The sequence below is a fragment of the Diadema antillarum genome, unplaced genomic scaffold (genome assembly GCF_040938485.1).
Source record: "Diadema antillarum isolate AM-2024a unplaced genomic scaffold, OU_Dant_1.0 seq00001523_RagTag, whole genome shotgun sequence".
Classification (NCBI taxonomy): domain Eukaryota; kingdom Metazoa; phylum Echinodermata; class Echinoidea; order Diadematoida; family Diadematidae; genus Diadema; species Diadema antillarum.
The window spans coordinates 846,150-866,776 of NW_027272255.1; the positions used below are offsets into that span (position 1 = coordinate 846,150).

General features: G+C 38.9%; 1 protein-coding gene across 1 annotated transcript; it reads right to left on the reverse strand.

Moving 5' to 3' along the window:
* Positions 1–351: 351 nt before the first annotated feature.
* LOC139710349 (uncharacterized) lies at positions 352–19,597 on the reverse strand. Its single transcript, XM_071622273.1, has 3 exons — positions 19,522–19,597; positions 2,048–2,185; positions 352–635 (listed from the first exon to the last, which is right to left on the reverse strand). The coding sequence occupies exons 1-3, from the start codon at positions 19,595–19,597 to the stop codon at positions 352–354; spliced, it is 498 nt and encodes a 165-aa protein (XP_071478374.1).
* Between the last annotated feature and the right edge of the window lie 1,030 nt (positions 19,598–20,627).

Sequence of the window (20,627 nt, forward strand, 5' to 3'; positions counted from 1 at the left end):
GTCAGTCTGTGCTCTGTGAACTAGTAATACTCTTTGAAGCGGCTTTCATGATGACAAGATGGCGGACCATGACTTCGCTCGTGTTTACTCAACATTGCCCAACGAAATATTATCGTCTCAAGCAAAAATCCATGTGCTCTGCAATACGTGTACCTTCCTCACGTTTGGTTTATAGTCTTCTGAATAATCATTGCTTGGTGGCGCCCTTGTAGTCTTGAACCTGTAATAACAATTCTTAGTAGGCCTACAATGTACTTAGTACTCGCTTTCGTGCGTTTCTGTTCCCCGGCGGCACAGTTCGACAGTTCGTCTTCAGCCGATTGACAATTATACCACTTGAAGGAGCAACGATCATATGGTAGGACCGAGCGGAACGGGGCTCTGTCTCTGCACGTACTTGACGCGCGCGGGCGTGTTGTGGAGCTCTTCCGTGATCTTCCGGAAGTTGCGGTAGACGAGAAAGTCCGTGATGCCGGCGCAGAGGCAGAGAACGAAGGCCGTCCAGCCGACGACGAAGCTCCAGCCGTAGCGCCACGTCGACGCCTCTTCGACGATCGCCCCGATCAGGGTGTTTTCTTCTTCCTCCTCCTGATGTGCCGTGAGCATCATAAGATGCCCCACCAGCATGAACAATCCTGACAGGAGAAAAATGTTGGTGAAATTGACGAGATGCAATTATTATATTCTTTATTCGCTTCTTAGCACATATATATACAGTAAAATATTCCTAAAAACATGCAGATACAATGTGAGATGATACAATGAAAAAAAATTAAACATACACACAATAGGATTGCCCTTCCAACAGTCGATCAACTGTTCGGGGAAGTGAGTGGAGCACAGCACCCATCCGGGCTAAAAAACTACGCACCCAATCCAGCACAATGTACCTCACTCTCTGACTACTAGTCAATGTACATGATGTTACACACGACTTGTGATAATTCGTTCCGTGACATTTGCTCCTTCGACAACGTTGAAATATTTGCACTTTAAGCCAAACATAAATTCTGTCCCAAACATAACCCCTTACCCTAATTCTCACATCACACTAAACCTAAAATCCCATCACAATCCTAAAAATAAGACCGGAGCAAATGTCGTGTCAGCATTCATTGATATTTGCATAGATAGACTAAAATGAAGAGAAGAAAGAGATAAATATAGCGATACATAAAAGGTCTACAGAGAGACAGGCATATGATTAGATTGATAATATGACAATTAGTTCGTTGATTTCAGTTATTACTAAATGACGCATAGATATAGACAGCACAGAATGAAATCCTGTTTAGTATAATTTTGAATTAATTGTTTTTGTTTTAGTTTAGAATTACACTTACAAGAGAGTTTATGGGAGGAACTAACAGAACAAGTGCAGATGTGATGCCTAAAATTTTGACAAGCATTTATTGTTGAAATGGCAGCAAAAGTGGTCATATAAAGTACAGCCTTTTATTTATACATTTCTTGCTTTTTAAAGAAGACAAAAAAATAGCTATGATGACAATATTAAACAACAATGATTATGATTTTCCATATCAAATCGGATTTATTTTTGTCTTTCTTCCTACGGCAAAGACGCAGAAGCACAACGCATGTAAGACAATCAAACAAAACAAAACTACAAGCAAGGTGATGTAATGAATGTTCGTAGAACACACAGATTAAGGAAACGGTCTTGCGATGGTACATACATCAATTAAAAAACCGCCAATCCCTAGTTGATGAATATTCATTGGTTACTAATTGAAATAATTTACTTACAGTACGTGCATACACAAACGTGCACAAAATGTATTCTTGTACTCAAGCCACAGGATAAGTAAAAAACATTTGTATTTTCTAATAAAAACACTCCCTTTCCTCCACCAACAAACTCTCTTGATCTCTATCTATGAGTTTTTAAGAGTCCTCTTGATAATAGGTCACTTTAAGATTATTATCTTTCACAAGGAAGAAGTTTCAAGCAACACTTTATGACAACGTCATGGCAGTGGAAAGAACAAGTCAATTTTTCCTGAGACATATTAGTCTCCCCACGTACCTGAAAAGAGCATGGTGAAGCCAGCCACAAGCATAGCAAGGGGCTGTTGGTGCAGCATGGCTACCAGGGCGACGGAGCAACCGGTGAGCGTGGCCGCCGCGCTGATCACCTCAAATGCTCCCAGCGAATGGAAAAAGGCTAGCGAGAAAAGGTGAAAAGAGTGACGAATTCATTGGGACAATAACATTTAAAATGTCCGCAATGCATTCAATGTGAGTAGAAGTGTTAACGTTCTTAAAGTGCGACAAACAGTTACCTTCTGTTGCTGAGTTTAATGAAATGACGGCGGTTTAATTTCATTCATATTGCGATTATCAATAATATTAAACGTATGTCCTTATGAGCAGGTTTCAATGTTGATTGATATTCAACAAATCAATTGAGATTTATCTATCACACAAATTCGATGCGAGGGCAAAGAAATCCTTAAAGAAATATATTTAGAACACAAATATCCAAATAGATACTCATATAGAGCGTTTTACAGTTTTACCAATAATATGGGGGAAACGCATTCGATATTCATTTTCCTCAAACGATGTGATTTTGAAAGGCAAATCTTATGTGTAAGTTAGTTCTGGCGCTAAATTTCAAAATTAGTCAGAACAACAAACCTACGAAGGGGAAATTCCTTGACTAAACAAAATAGATAGGTGTGCAACGTCATTGCTAACTGTGATTTTAACTCATTCTCCCTCAAGCCTCTCTTTTGCCATACCTAAATGTTGTTTATAGTAATACCTCATCATACACAAAACAATTAAACCTATCGGTATGTCTGATAGCAGGAAAATTAAATAAAGGGAATTATTAGGCTTTGTAAATAGCATTTTATAAGGGAATTTGTTATTAGTTTACAATATGTGTTTGCATGGTATTTTTCAGCAAAATTTCGATAATTAAACAAATCATAATTCTGTCAAGATTAAGCTTCACGTTACAAAGACAATTCATTCACAATTAACATTCATAAAGACATCAGCTTATCATTAATGAACAATTGAAAATATGTGGGCAGTTTTTTTTTTGTGTTTGCAATTATGGAACCTAGATTGGTAAATGTACGAACTCAGGGGGAGTATAGGGGAGATTACTAAATGTGGCCTCATGATAAAGACAGAATGTAAATGGTTAAGTACATTACGACAATACATTCTCTATGAATGTGAAATGTTTCATGTTAGAAACATCAAAATCATGTGTAATGAATAATTTGAAAGAAACAAAACAGTTTTTCATTGTCCAACATATCGTTAGATCTTTATCCTTAATTACATGACGACATAATAATTATGCAACCCATCAGCATCTAAGCACCTCGGAAATGGCACCTACATGGCATATTAGTGCATATCCCATATGGACCTCTAACTGGCGTCACACCTGTAAAGACATACCTAAATGCATGGTGTCACCAGGGGCGAACCATTCCCTAAATGGCGTTTTGAATAGGTGATTCTTACACTAGTTTGAAAATAACAATAAAATAATCTTCCCTGAAATACAAGAAGGAATTCAGTCGAATGGATGTCAGATCTAATTCTATTCAATCGACAACACATACCAGTGAACTTCATATCATTCTCTTAGAATTTACTAATGTACCTTTCTGAATGTCGAAATCCTATTTTTGTAAAATGGGACTCTTAAACTGGCGATAGACAAAAGAAAAAGTTTTCCTTTTTTTTTTGTAAACGTCGTCGACGACATAAGTGTCTAAAAGCAGACCCTTTTCGACGCTTTTATTTCCTTTGGACATGGGTGCGTAGTCATGGAGAGCGACCCCCCCCCCCCCCCACTAAAATTAACAATCCTTGTAATTTGCCCGGGAAGAAGCTATCATATAAATGCCACTGTGAGAATAAAGAGCAGTGATATTTACGACAAAATTCCAATCTGCTTCAGCTATGCGTTTCAACTAATGCGACATTATTCGGCAGTCTTGTAAATAGGGAAGAAAGGAACAGAATACTCACTCAATTGTCTCGCATCGTTGGCCTCTGATAGGAGTCTGTTTATCTGGTGACATTGTGTAATCACTGGAGAAAAGAAATGAGGTAGAGAAGGGTGGGATGGGAAAAAGAGAGGAAAATATATTAGGAACTCAAATCTACTGAGTACAATTCCAATGGATGGAATTAGTGAGAGCATCTGCTTCTCAAAAAACATCGATTTTCCCTCGTGTTTTTATTTTTTCTCTCGAAAAGTCAGGCTTCGAGGCAAGTTATGGATTCCGAAAGCGCTCTCTGCGTATTTTTTTTTCTTCTAATATTGTATTCTACATCCCGTTGTGTCTTTTCTATGCTTGAATCGGTATTAGGCCATGGACCAAATATTTTTTGTTTGCGGGCAAGTTGTGGATTATGGATTTTCAAACATTCAGCACACGGCCGCATTATGTAGCAGAGGGTGATTGGGGCAGTTGTCCCCTTTTATTCCTGATATTTCCAGAGTATGCATTCTTACGGCACACATACTTTAATAATATCCGTTTTCCCTATCATATATCAATATATCATATCCGTATGTTGTCTTTTTAAAATCAAGGCATTCAATTTTCGAAACTTTATGGGCATGGTGGTATGGGATTAGCTTTCCTACCCTTGTACAGCAACTTATCGACCTCGATTAAGCAGTGAAAACTATCGAACATATCATCTTCCTTACTGCACCTTAGTGCTTCATACTGTCTGCTATAGACCAAGGGTTAGAAAAAGTGTTCCTGTTTCGAAAAAAAAAATCGAACACAGGTCATTATTTTATTGCAAGAGAATGCCTCGTTTGGGTAATTAATCCTGTCACTGGTTCATTCAGGCGATGGTCCTCGCCATTTCCATATCGAAATAAATCGTTTCTCGAAAGTAATTGGTACAATCTCGTCTGTTCCCCACCCCCCCCCCCCCCCAACTCCTCCCGAATGTTGCCAAGTGCTTTCGGGTGATTATTCGCTCTCTGACGCGGTAATTGAGCAACAATCGGTCCAAATCGCGAAGAATTTAGAGGAGACGGATGAAAATGGCGCCTGATAGAACAGCTCGTGAGGTATCGCATTTTCAAATAAGCTTTCTCCAATTTCACGCATCCGCGGAAATCTATTTTTTTCGTTTTGCCAGGCGACTGGGTATCTTACGGGGTAAAAAAGTAACGTAGTTTTTCTCCAACGCCACATCGCGAACTAGATTTTTTGAAAATGCAAAATCCCCTCCTGCCTGAAGATATGGCTCTCTACCCCTCTCTCCCCCTTCCTTTCTGCGTCTCTCTTGCCTCTCTCTCCCTCTCTTTCTCTCTCTTCATTTTCAGTTCGATTTTGTTTCTGTATTTCTCCATGAAAATCATACAAATTTTACGGTAAACGTAAAGTGTATTTTGAAGAAAATGAAGGCCCTACATAATAGCTTTGCAGTATAATAGTATTTGGACAAATGCCATGAAAGCAAAGAAATCAGCAATACACTTATTTCCAGTTCGTATGGTTAGGGAGAGAAAAGAAAAAAACCAAAAACAAAGGCAGGAGTGTGGCATGATACTGGTGGCAGCCTAAGACAAAAAAAAAAAGAAAAGATAAAAACAAACAAACACAAAATGGTTAATTTGCCATTGAAACTTGTCTTGTACTAACTTAATCAATTCAACAAATGGAAGCGAGTGAGGAACCAACAAAAAAAAACATATAAAAATGAGGCGACGTCCACCTCTCCTTCTTTTTCTTTTTCTCTCAAAAGAATATGGTCAGTAAGACAATATTTGTCCAGAAAATGAAATAAAAACATACACCATGGCCTAACAGTATGGGCGTCCACCACACCAAGGACATCGGCCGTGGAAGCAGACCCGCATAACGACCTCGACCTGACGACGATGACGACGCGCGAACGGAAGGACTATATTCATACCAATACCGAGGGCGGTCATTGTGCGCTTCGTCACGTATACAACGCAAGCCAACTCGTCTATTATAGAAGTCCAACGAGAAGCTAAAATGAAAGGGCATCTTTGCCAGTGAGTCACTAACTTAGAGATGGGTACATGCAACAGCTCCTGATACGAACAGAACGTCGCTAGTATGTATACGAAGAGCTTGGATTCAAGATGGGATAATCAGAATTTTCAGGACAGATTACAGGGAAATATCACTATACTCTGAAAACAACCTCGAAAGAAAAATATTCCTAAACGAATCTATTTGCAGACTGACATTTCTAATGAACGATTAGCTATTTAACCCTTTCTTTCTATACTATGCCTATATTAAAGTGTTTCCCTGGGTACGCTGGGGCCCCTATATATAACTAAGTCGCTGTCAGTAGACTGGTAGAGAAGAAAGACATGCAGGGAGAGATACACTAATTACGTGGTGTGAAGTTTAACAGTAAGATGACTATACCAAGATACGACATAATCTGTTTAAACTGTCTATGTTCATTTATCAATCCATATGAAACGACCTGTAGAAGTGCAATGTATCTGGAACAGACCAAATAAATCAAATATAATGGCAAATTAACGCAACGCTGTTCACTGGCTCAGAAGCAAAAGCCTCGGAAATAGGTTCATGAATAATCAGCCCTTGAAATATTATGAGGTTTATCGGTTAGCCGCACATTACCACGGTCATTTATTCCTTATGAAACATTAAATAAACATAAATGCGCCAGATAATCTTTGCGCTTATGAGATGTGCTAAATCATCATTATCGCAAGTTGCATGAATTACTTTACGACAGAATAACCCATTTGAATTACATTGTAAATTTTGACCAGCAGTACTTAGTCATTAACTCTAATGAAGGATGACGTCATCTCTTAACGGAGTAATCATGAGGTAAATAAATCATCCTGCTTTTTTGGTATGTTATACTCTGTGTATGTATGTGTGTGTTATTGTGTGTGTGTGTGTGTGTGTGTTTGTTTTGTGTGTGTGTGTGTGTGTGTGTGTGTTTCAATCAAAGTCTTATGAAAACACATTGTAAGAGGAGAGAATCAACCTTTCTTTTCCTGTATACCAATTGACTTCATGGATTGATCAATAAGTGGCATTCCGTGTAAGTTTGAGTTGCTACAAATTACATGAATTTCACTCAAAAAATTATGTTATCTCTTTTTCAGCGAGTCAGCAAGATCTTCCAAAACTGCAAAAAAAAAAAAAAATGTTAAAAAAAAGATGTCCCGTGACAAAACAATGACATGACGAATGTTTTACAGGGGGGGGGGGGACAAAAACTGACTCCAGATTAGTAGCTATCGCTTTAATTTTTTCTGATTTTTTGATGAAAGCAACTATATTAGAAGTAAAAGTTTACTTAAACAAACGGACAAAAAAAAAAACCCGCAAAGACGCGATCCATTACACGAGACATAATACTCAATCAATTAATCACACGCTAAACACTAGCGCAGATTTCTCGTAGGCGAGAAATGAAAGAGTATCGATCGGTGGTTTCCTCGATCGGTGTGGATGTAATCCTCTCACCAAAGACCAGACAATCAAAGTCTCCATGTTGTACTTAGTTTTTCCTCGTCGCATTATAAGTTGGGGAGATGATTAGAATGAAAGAAAAAGACATGACAGAGATGAGAGCTATAGATATATAAAGAGATAGGAAAATAGGCATACATGGACATGGGGGAGATAGCGAATCATTTTACAGTGAAAACATAATACTGTAGTTCTCGTGCGCCTGCAGAACTGTAGATTTTTGCTATATAGCGCACTCCCGTTATAACGAAAACGGTTGAAACGAAGTTCCGCTCACAACGAAGTAAACATTCAGTCCCAAACATAATCATTATCAGCTCTATATCCTTTATTGTGCATTTGTTCGATTATAACGAAATTTCGATATAATGAAGGAAAAATGCAGGTTCCGAGGACTTCGTTATAATATATGAACGGGAGTCGACTGTATAAATGTAAAAGAAGTGTGTGAAAGAACGTCATGATAACACGATTACCGATGGATAATGAACGGGGAGGGCGCATACGAAACAAAAGTCGGTATACTAACTTTTATTATTTCAAACTATTGAACTAAAATACTACCAAAAGCAAGATGATAATGATAACTCACTATCCCGGCAAATGGCGTCAGCCTGACAAGTTTTTCCGGTACAGTTTTTCGATATACACGATATAACTGCAAGCAAATTCGGATTGGTGCATGATGAATTTTGAGCCCTTACGACCTTTAAATCTATATACGCCCTATCTGCAAGGGTTTGTGCATTTCTCTCAACGTAGCATGAAACTGTACCTGAGTACGTTATAATTATCTTCAAGTGAAGATTTATCTAGCCACGTAACTCTGCATTGCTACTTCGATTCTTTTCATTATCTTGTTATAAGATATCTCTTTTCTCGATAACTTGAAAAGTAGCCAGAGTTATAATGAGGACTACATTATACATTAATCACCATGAAACGAAATTGGTAGTCTGTCCTGTAATTTCGTTTTCATATTAAGAATCATATTCGTTCTTTTATAATCACTGAAGCAAACTCATCAATAGCCCGCCTCACATTTTAATTAACCTTTTCCAGACATTTTTTTTTTCTTTTCAAGACCTTTTTTTATTCCTTTGCGCATTAACTTATTTCTCTATTGACATTCTGTACCTGAGGGGCCCACATTCTAAAGCTATGTCTTTTTAGTGGGTCCCTCCATTTTTCGAAGTTTGCGTATTGTTATTTCATTTTCATCACTTCAGTTTTCATGACAACATATATATTATTACGAGGTTCCACAATAATTTCAGTCTCTTCTCAGTTTACTTTGTTTTGTTTATGAAACCTTATTCTCTGATACCACAGAAAGTGAAATGTCTATGTTCTTTTCGAAAAATGAAATATTTTTTTTATTGAATTGAATGAATGAATGATATATCTTAGATAAGGAGACCTTTTCGATACCGCCCAGTGTGCCGAGGTGTGCGATACAACAGCAGAGAAACACAAGCAATCTTATCTAATGACTCTTACTGCGAACTTGACCATGTCAAAACTTTATAGCATGGTCGCGTGTGACGATCCGTAGCCGCAAACTTCCTTATTCGATAGGAACGAGTCCACAGAGAAAAAGGCAAATGAGACACAATTTATAGAGTTTCCAGAAAAGAATCTGGTGTCGGGATAGAGTCCCTAAATTAGTCGGAGGTATGCATTTAAATCTAACCGTAAGTCTTCTTTTATCATCAAATTATGACGCGCTAATTACGCATTCTTAATTCTTAATTAATTATTTTTTTTTTTTTGCGTTTCATATGTAGTCCCATGGATAGAACATGATTCAGACTTGATCTAATCTGTGGGTGCCGTTTGGAATGGAAATGTTTAACCTTTACCAAACTTTACAGCTGTACGTTAAATAAAAAATTCCCTAATGACTCGTGGACAGTAAACTAATGATCACAAACCACATTTCAGATGCAGTAAAGCTGGAAGTCTATAGATCGAGGAAGAACGGGCTAGACTTAGTCTAGTAATTGAACCTAGATACTTATCGCATAAACCTAGATCTGTAAGACCTCTAGCCCAATTGGTGATATTGAAACCAAGTTTACCAATACAAGAAATCATATCAAGCATAAAACAAATACCCTATAACCCCTCAAATATTCTAACCAATAGGACGAACTGAAACTTGACCGAAATTTTCGAGAACCAGGAGCATATCTTGGAGTTTCTGCTTTCTGTGTCAAGGATAAGACACCAGAAGGAAGAAACCATATCATTTCATTATGAGGTTAACCAAATCATCAACGTTAGCGGTCGAGCTATTCATGCTGATAAAAAAAGACTGACCCATTGTGGAATAATTATAATGATGATGGTATTTGTGCGCGCGTTTATACCAATGCATGTTTGTGTATCATCGCTTGTGCTGATCAATTCCTCTATAACTTTGCTGCAGTCAGACAGCTTTTTCGTTTCTATGAATGCAACAATATGCAAAGCTTTAAGTGACAGTTTCAAGAACGTAAAAAACCCAACAACTATATACGTTTCTTACGTTGGACGATTTATACGCCAATACAGACTGGTACGCATGCACATTTAGCGTGTAACATGTCGACTTCCCAAAGTCATTCATCAACTCAATGGGCTCTCTCGTGAAGGTCTCTCTCTTCTATTAACTTCATGACTTTGCACCACGTACTCGACGTTCCGGTTTGTTCATTACCGGCAAGATGAATTATTTAATACGTTAACCGCTCCTCAATAATTCATCGCATCCTCCGCGGTTATCCTCGTTCGTTGTTTGAGCATGAAAAAAGCAAAAACCATCTCCGCGCGCGGCTCTTCATACAGCTCGCGGCGAGGCGTGTAATTGGGAGAGCTTTATGGCGGGAATAATTCAACAGAACGAGGGGATTTTGCTACATCATAGGCATCAATTGGATCACTCATATTGTCAGCAGTGTATGTCATAATTCGACATATTATTCTTCTGAAAACGGTTGCTCAATGACCACCGGATCTTTCGATAGGTAAATCCCATTAAGGTATCAGTGAGAATTGGTATTAACGCTTATTACTTCTTTAGTCATTTCCAACTCAGTTGTTAACACCAGTCAGCAGCATCATCACGACCTTGCATTCAGTTAACTTTTCATGCCCTTGAGTAGTTGAAGTTCAGCAATTCGAGTCACTGTCTAGTGAAGTGGAATTCATTCATCTAAATGTTTACCTGCCGACTTGTTAGCACACGCTTTGGCGACTTTAGCTCATCAATATCATGATATTGAATGAAATATATATCATGATGAAAAATCAGGAAGATTATTAATTAAATACAACAGATCTTCTGCATTTCATCAAGAAATTATTTTAATTCTGAGGGAAAACTTTATAATTATTCACTCTTTAAATTAGTATTTGTTTATTCATTCATTTATTCATCTATTCATCTTTATATATGTATTACATGTATCTTTATCTATCTATTCGTTAATTCTTCTTCTTTTGCGTGTTTGTGGGGGGGGGGGGGGTCCTCCAAAACATTCTAGACACGCAACTGGTGTTCATAACTGGTCTTAGCTGAAGAAATAATTGCGTCATCAGTTGAAGCTTAAAGTCCCCCCCCCCCCTCCCCCCCCCCCCCCACACACACATGTATATACACAAACTCTTCCGGAGCACATGGCACCTTCCAAAGACGAAAAGAGGGATGGGCAGGTGGAATTTTTGGACCCTTTAGAAGGATCGCATCTTCGCGCCGGAGAGGGTGAAGTGTCGCGCGTCACACCAATTACCGCCACAAATTTTGGCTGCATTCGTCGTCAAGGAGTGGGCAAATAGTGCGAATATTTTTCACGCATTTTTGTTCTAGTTTTCCTAAAGTGGTCCCCCTTCTCAGTCCTCCTCTTCCTCTCTCTCTCTCTCTCTCTTTCCCCCTCCTCTATTCTGTTGTTCCCAAGGGTGGCCAGGGCTCATTGATTTAGTCACATTTATTTCCATCTATGCTCGCAGTCTGGGCAGCGCAGAAAACTTCGCCATAAAGCTTCTCTTCCATCAAGCGTGTTTGCCAAGCTGTTATACCGGACACATTTCCACTTTGAGGGAAAGTGTTCTTCTTGTATAAAATGATTTTTGTTTCATTTTGAATCACACTCTGTATATATACCCGAAAACGTGCCATAAACCACATTTTGTTTTTGTTCCGGTGTGCAGGCTGATATTCACAAACGAAGTAGATAAAAGACGCCAATTTTGCCTATTTTTTTCAGTTGAGATGCTTACATTATATCTTCCTGTTTGCTTTCCCTGTGATGCTCAATAAGCTGAGTAAACATGTAACCAACTTAACAAAGAGAAGAATTCAGAAGAGCGTTCCCGTACATTTCTTGTTCACTGTACTTTTAATACAGCTAAGTGCTGGTATCCGACAAAGAGTTAGACAGCAAGAAGAAGACACCAAAAAAAAAAAAAAAAATCAACAAGCGAAACAAAACAAAACAAAACCCACAAGTATGTAACTAAGCAGTATCCAAACTTGGGACCTTTCTGGAGGACCATCTTCCGTCAAAACAACTCTGGCTATACGTTACCCCATGCGGAGCCAAAATGTCATCCGAAGAGGGAAATTCACCTGTTTGGTCCGAAATGCCAGGACACACGTCAATTCCGGCTATTGGTCCATTGAGACCTCTCTAAGGGCGACGTCATGTTTGAGCGGGAAATGTCAGGTGTGAATTGCCGGATTCCATCTCTCCCCCTCTCTCTCCATCTATCTCTCTCCCTCTGGTTCCGCCGTTTTTCCCTGAACCTATTTCAAATTTACAATTTATTGTTATGGTAAAGCATATTTGCTGTAAAGAGAATTCCGTAATTGCCAATTGATTTCACTGTATCGTCAGCCCATGCGCATACCTTGTTTAACTCGTGTTCCGTTGAGATAGGACATTACTGTTGAAATGAAATAAATTCAACTGAACTGAATTAAACTAAATTGGATTGAATTGAATTGAATTGAACTGAACTGAATTGAATTGAATGTCTAGCTGTTTTTACACGGAAGAGGGCGCACCATCAGCACTGAACTATTGGTATACAAGGCATGCTTGTAGAGCGGGTTGTAAAGGTCTTTTATGATGTAAAATACTTCGGTTGAGAATGATAAGGGCGTTAAGTTGCCAGTAAACCCATAGTGTTCGAGACATTTTACAGACGAATACTAGCCTTTGACTTTGTATCTGCCCTTGAGCTGGTCATGAAGTTCTGTTTGCCTCCTCAGAGCGCCTTGAAAGATAATGCACGCAAGGGTCACTATAATTATAGTCCGACATTAGCTGGACTTTTTTATGATAAGATAATGACTAATAATGCATCTTATAATATCTGTATACTAGTATAGTAGTCTATGGTATCATCTAGTTGGCCGTGGGATAAAGCTATTGCTGCCACGTAAGAATGATGGTAGGTGGAGATCTGACCTTCTGTCACGTAAGTCAAATCTTTCTAGATAACTTGTAAATATTCTACCCTGACGGGGTCAACACTGTCTCCCTCGCCCCTTACGCAACATGCCACCACTGACCATGGCACGTTTGTATACGTAGACATGCTTTATGCTCAGATCCTCCGACCGAACAAAAGAGAGAGAGGAAAAAAGATGTATAATGGAAAAATATGAAGAGCAATATACAGTACAGGGATCTAGCATCAAATTGGCAACGATTACCTACCCTCCCACCGGTTCACGTTAAACAAACGATATCATAGCCAAAAGACTCGATTACTGGCGGGGGTAATTTCATGGCTGTTACCATGGCAACGGGTTCGAAAGGAAATTGGAGATCAGTGTGAGGTTATCTTCCTCAGCTTTGGGCTTTCTTTCATCTATTCAAACTTTGCGGCATTTTTTTTTTTTCGTCTTCCTCCTCCGGTTTCCCTCGTTTTGTTGTGGAATTAGAAGGCGTCATCTGCGGCGAATGAGAAACCTTCGCCATCTCTATTGAGATATCGTCAGAAGATATAGGAACTTTCCAAGCTTTGTGTGTGTGTGTGTGCGTGTGTGTGGGTGGGTGTGTGACGTATATATGCTTCACTTTGATGCGATCAATGTCGGGTATAGTGGCACAAAAAGAATAAACTAAAAACCCACCCAAACAACAAATAACAGAACCGCAGAACCGACAGCAACCCCCTAGCCCCAAGCTAAGTGATGAATTTTCGCGAATTACAAATAGGAATCACAATAAGATTTGATATGAATGATCCAATGAAAAATTATCTTGTGGCTGATATGAATGAGTCCCAGTGTAGTCTAGTAATCTATAGTTTAGGACGCTTTCACATACAATGTTTTATCAAAAGATTGTTGGTTCAATTGTATTCGATTTCCTTGTCATGTGTGTCGAGGTATCAATGGATTTTTGAGTGCGATAACACTGCGTGAAGCGAAGACTTATTCACTTTTTAACAGAAAATGATCAAATAACACACGGAACTAAAGGGGCCGAACAGCATTTTGGAAGCTTCAGGTCTGTTATTCCTACATATCAATCAATGATAATGTAAACGAAGGTTGGGTACATGCATAGTTACACCACACGCAAACAAACGCACACATGCACAGAGACAGACAGACACACAGAAAGATAGACACACACACAGACAGAGATACAAAATAGCAAAGCATTGAGTACTAAACAGCAATCACTTGCGCTCAAATCTTAAGCATTCATAACAAAATGAATCAAGGGAGTGCCCCGGTTTGCACGACCAATAAATATGGAGGTTGTGGAGGCATTTTGATACTTATTACCACCACATTAAGACCACGATCAGATACTGACCGTTGGAAAAGGGGAAAATTGTCCATCTTCTATGTCACAGCGAGCGCAGTGTGCCGAAGGTAAATAAGACGAAGAGGCATCGCTGTTCGCCACATCAATACCTCCAGGCATTTAAGAAACGATCAATACTCAGGGAGCTACTCAAGCTACGCCTGCTCTTGACAAAATTTCCCTCTCTTTTTTTTTTCATTTCCTCTATACCTGTGACACTGTTTGCCGCATTAACGTTATAATCATAAGTCTACGCGTATTTCCGTTTCCATGGAAACGTCTCTATGAATCATTAAATGATAAGAAGAAAAAGCGAAAAGCTGATGACCGAATGAAAGGTCTATATTCAGAGGCCGTTCTTTATTCTACAGCTGCCTTTCGCCGTGAAGATGAAATATTAACGCATTGCCCTTTCGAAGAAGGGAAAAATGGCATAGACGTGGATATTTTTTGGTCATGTTGGTGGAAAGATACATCTCGCTACTATTGATAAAATAGACTGCTTTCCCGATTTTCTCCATTTTGGGATCTCAAAATTAATATGTCTGTCTGTCTGTCTGTCTGTCACGTCCTTATTTTGTTTCCCCTCTCTCTCTCTCAATATCGCATTGAGTGGAATTACTCACAGAGATAGGAGAGTGCAACATTTATCAAAGGTATAGCCAGAGAATCAACAAGTACGATTAAAGAGATGGTATTGTATTGGTTGAGATGAGGATTCAGCTGTTAACTTTTTGCGAGATACATAGAAATCACTTCATGAAATCTTAAAGGACATAGAATTTTCAAAGGAATTTAAAGTTTATTCGCTGAAAATCAGCTTTAGAATGGCTGAGATATAAAAAAACAACAACAAACAAACAAAGTAAAACAAAACGATCCTAATAAAAGGTGGATCCCAACTTTTATCAGAGTCGCCTTGTTTTGGATATATCTCAGCCAGTTCGAAACCAATTTTCCTCAAATAAACTTTGAATTGCTGTTAGGTATGCTCTTTCATTAATTCATAAGAAGTTTCTCTTTGCTCAATTAAGAAATCATCAAAAAATATTGGAAACCTGACGCCCCATCTCAACCGAAACTGTTTCATCCCTTTAAGATGGACTAATTTTTCGATGCTCTGAAAGAACAGCCTAAATGAGTATCTACAGTCAACATCAAAAGAAGGGTGACCTCCTTTACAGTTTACTTCCGCCGAGAAACGAATACTTGCACTCATCAATCGCGATTTTGCGATCTATCGTGCCCCGGGGCGCGGGGCATCCGTATTATTTAAAAGTTTATGGATCCATGTTTTTACGACACACACAAACAGAAATACATTGTATAATAAAGATGGAGAGAGAGAGAGAGAGAGAGAGAGAGAGAGAGAGAGAGAGAGAGAAAGGGGGAACTACACAAAACAGAGATCAAGTGCCCTGGGGTTGATCTGAAGAGTCAGATATTTGGCTAATACCATTGGTCCGTTGTCGATCGGCGTAAACTTGGGGTTCTGAAACAAGATACTAGTACAGGGTAATGGCATCGAAAATGACGCCTGACTAGGAGTGTAACGATGAGCAGGATCCGTGGGCATGGCGTTACCATGACATCTGAAGGCATATAAAATGACCGTTCTTATTTCGGGGCAGCCTGAAGGGAGATTGAAGAAGCTGAGAGGAAGTTGTCTTAACGATCGTTTTTGTTTGTCGCTAAAAAAATTAACACTCCACCCCCCCCCCCAAAAAAAAAAACCAACAAACAAACAGATAAGCAAAAAACAAACACTAGAACGAACAAACACGCAAACGAGCAAAGAAACAGATGAAAAACCCCGAGGGTGTTTGGTGGAAATAAATACGACCTGTTAGACATTAATCAATAGGTGTAGTATACCTCACTGATTATTTTCATTCATGCCTTGTCAGGCTAATTCTCACATCTACGGTATGACATCCGGTCTAAAAGCTAGAAATCTGATCGGCAAAAGTTAGTTTAATGATGAAAAAATGAAAATTACCAAACCACGAAAATATAATTTCTGCATGGCACTTGGTGGGTGAACAGAATCAGAATACATTTTTGCCAAAAGCAGTCAGGCGCACCGATCTATCTATCTTCTTTTTCTCTGCGCTAAGAATGTAAAATTTCAAAGTTTGATTATCTGCCATATCGTGGAAAAGTAGCAGTGAACTCAGTGTCTTTTTGAAAAATTAAAGTTTTTTTCTTTCCCTTTGTTAAGAAGACGGCGTCGATTCATTTTGCAGAGTAGCATAGCAAAACCGCACATGTGACGAGTTTCAAGGGAAGTGTATAAATACTTTTCCACTTGCCTGAGGTTATGCTAGGAGAAAATTATGTAAAAAAAAAAAAGAAGTATTTTTGTAGTCCGCGTTGAAATTTCTTTTCAGCTATTGTCAGAACGGGTGGGTAATCGCTTGGAATAAGACATAGCTGCAGAATAGAATTACTCATGCCGAATAAAATGATCTCACGATTTCCAAAGGCAGTGACGAGTACATCGTCCGTTGGTACGTTTTTGACTTTAACTCAAAACGCGCTTTTGTTTGTCTCCCTTTTGTTTGTCTGTTTTTGTTATTTTTTGTGTGTTTTTTTTACTCTGCTATACTGCTTGAATATTGGTTACAGGAACGCACAATGTAGAGGAGCGTTGAACACAATTCACTCAGCGCAGACGTAAAGAATCGAAAAAATTTTATATAGAACAAACAAAAACGTAAACTTCAAGCTATCCTCGAACGAACATCAAAAATCTTGCCCTATCACGTAGTTTGCCCAATTCTGCTGATGCAATAATGTTAATTTGCCTGGCGATATTGATGTGTTCTCGGTGTCTAAACTACGGATTCATCATCTGAATGCTTGATACATGTTCGTGCAGAGCTCTCGGCAGAAAGTACGACTATCCTTTTAATCATTCATTCACTCTGTAATCCGCACTGTTGCGCTTCGTGGAAACACACCGGTGTCTCTCTACACACACGGCATAATATTCACTTTAGTGAATACGTGCATATTGAATGTATGGTTTCTTAGCTTGTTGATGGTGACGATGTAGCCCAGATACGTCATGAATTATCGAGGAAAATCTCCATAGGTCAGCAAATCTATTATTCAGTTAAATAAATAAATAAATCAACAGAGGTACACACGAATAATTAACCATGATCGCAGACAGCGCAGTTATGCGCGGTCGAAGCGAAGGGAATAGATGGCAAGCTACGCTTGCGGCTCCGAAGCAGGACTCGACTTCGAAAACAATCACAAGTGTGTGGTCAAAAGTGTGACACAAAATGCCCGCGACGAAAAATAACAAAAACAACGCCCTCTTCGGACAAACTTGATGCAATTAACTCTCCAATAAAAAGAATAATGTTTTCATTCTCATGCATCTTTCCTCCGTTCTGAGTCGTATCATTTTCGAATGTATCGTCATCCGATATGACATACACATCGTTAACCTCGGAAGTGATATGTTGCCATAGCGATGACTTTTGAAGACTTGAAGAACATAGGATGGCAGGAATCACTATGTTGGGTTGTATTTCGCGATGTGTGTGTGTGTGTGTGTTGTTTTGTTGTTGTTGTTGTTGTTGTTTTTTTTTTTTTTTTGGGGGGGGGTGATCTATGACACCCGTTTCATTTATCTGCGTTTATGACATACATCCACACATTGGAGAAAAAAAAATTCTTCCATTATCAATGTGGAAATTAATCTTTGTCAGTATAGGCCAACATTCTTTAAACACATTTATCTGCAATTCAATCTGGCAGATCGCAACATCACAAGGGCGTATAAAGTGTACTGGTCCTTCAACACTGATTAGTTTCAGATCATTGTGACATACTATTAACATTACTACATCATCGAGTTGAGCAGAGCAACATTAAGATAATACGGACGTAACTTCCATTTTGCAAGTCTCTCACTGCGACTACATGTTGTTTTACCTCTCCATGCATTAAAGGTATTGTTTACCATTGGAAGCAGATATCACATTTGATACATATGTGTAGGTCTGTTGTAACACAAAACATCCTAGCAAATAAAAATTTCGCAGTAAAGCCTAAGATATAGGGAGATACCACTTTTTTTTCTAAAAAAACATATATCGTCTGTTGAGAATGAGAAGGACGGTTTATTCTACAAACACCTTTATTATAACTATCGGTCACATTTGTATATCTAACGATACTTAACAATGATTATACAGATTGACATTTTTACATTATGGTTGATTCTGTCCCTCACTCACATTTTAGAACTATCTCGAAGCACTAAAGCTAGGTTTTTTGTTTCATCTGCAAGTGGTAAATAATGCCTATAATAAACCTACTACTTGATAATATCGATAGCACTGTTTTTGATGTTGTTGTTGTTGTTGTTGTTGTTGTTGTTGTTTTGAGGGGGTTGTTTTCCTGTTGTTGTTTTTTTGGGGGTGGGGGTGGGGGGTTCGAAAGAATATTTTGGAGAAAAAGAAATAAAATAAAAATGAATGAAAATTTAAAAAGAATGCTCGATAAGACAAGTCGTATACCGTGGAGTCTGTAGGCGGTGTGGGTCCATGGCTGCGAAGACGTCTGTATTTTCGAGGAGCAAACAGCTTGTCGACAAAATGTCAACCCAGTAAATGTTTGTCAATGTTTTGCCTCCTCTCGTCCTCAGACAAGCAAGCACTTGACTTGATGCTCGCGGCCGGTACATTCTTGGAGGGGAGGGGGAGGGGGAGGGGGAGTGATAAAAGTTTCGAGAGATCTATGGCATTTCGAAATGACCCTTGCCAGAAACTACCTGGTACTTATGAAGCTTTTATCCTGTAACATTTAGTCTAGTTAGTCATTATACACATGGTTTGCATAATTCATACATGTCAATGAGTGCGTTTTAGTATGTCTGTGCATGAGCGCCATTTGCAACTTTAAAATCTTTCTATTTGTAGAAAATTAGAACAAAATGATTTCGGCACGCTCGGGATTCATGTTGATAATTTCTGGCAGCTGTCTTGAGGATCTTACTAAGTGGAGTTGGGACATCACAAATTTCTATCTCCATCATCAACACAACAATTCTCTAGGATTCATTAACATTATCTACAACAACATTCAACTTTCATTTCCGCTCTGTGCCATGGCATGTTTGGGGTCCTCTTTCCAATTCTAAAATAAAAACAGAAAATGGCAAGAAATACCCCATAATGCCTTCTTGCGGGCAGCTGACGAGTCTGACTGCCGACTTATCCTCTGACGAGAAGTCCCAATTGCCATTACGGAAGCGCCGGCTCACACCACAACGGCAGCGCGGTTAAGAGGAGGAGAACCACCCGGTGGTAAAAGGGAGGACTTTTTTACCCCTCTTAACACCATCATCGTGATAATCTCGAAATGCCATTTATATAGGCTGTATGATTATGCAAGCAAGTCGTCTCAGGGCTACTTTTGGATTTAAAGAAAATGACGTCACAACTGAAAAATCAGGAGTGGCGGATTGGCGGAGGAGTGAGTCCCTTGAGCTTTTCAAAAATTCATCGCTGTACATTGTATGACAAATGTGGCAGAGCTATTATGTAAACGGTGATGTTTTGTTTTTTTATTTGACAAACAGAGACGCATCAACCCAGGGTGACAAAATAATGATGTTTAATCATCTTCGATATTCAAATATAATGAAGGAAAACACTTAGATTTCTTCTCCAGATGTTTCACGAGCGTGGAGGTTGATATGAGATGCCAATGTCTTACGCCGTCAGGTTTGGTACATTACAGCTGAATTAACCAGGCCTGCAAAAGAAGGCCAGAACCCTATAATACCTAAAGATTAATTTCACACACCTTTAGGCCAAACAGAGCGAAAGAGAGAGTTTTAGAGGAGGAGGAGAAAGAGAGAGAGAGAGAGAGAGAGAGAGAGAGAAAAGGCGGGAAGATTTGGAAACAGTAAATCATTTACTTTCAATCAAACAACAGCCTTCAGCAGAATACGACAATTGATTATCGGCTCTAAATAAGCAGAAGTGAACGAATTGAAAAAGTACATTCCAAAAACACCTGTAGTACTCTGGCACCCAATTTCCAAACACTGCTGCTGAGTATAATGAAGGGAATTTACTGAGTAAACCGTCCACGAAATCAATCAAAGTCCATTGTTTTCTTAGACTACAGAAAGAAACACGCTTCTTCGTTTTATCATCTTATTGAAAAATCGATTCTGTATCAAATTTTTATTCAGAAGTCACTGGTTTCATGTTTCATTGTTAATGGCTTTTGTTCCTTGGTCTTTCGGTAGAGAGAATAATATGTG

Coding starts and splice junctions, on each gene's coding strand:
- LOC139710349 (XM_071622273.1), bottom strand. CDS start 19,597: ATGGCAATTGGGACTTCTCGTCAGAGGATAAGTCGGCAGTCAGACTCG. Junction 2,186..19,521: donor CCGCAAGAAGGCATTATGGG/GTATTTCTTGCC, acceptor TTTTCTCGCTAG/CCTTTTTCCATTCGCTGGGA. Junction 636..2,047: donor CTTCACCATGCTCTTTTCAG/GTACGTGGGGAG, acceptor TTCTCCTGTCAG/GATTGTTCATGCTGGTGGGG.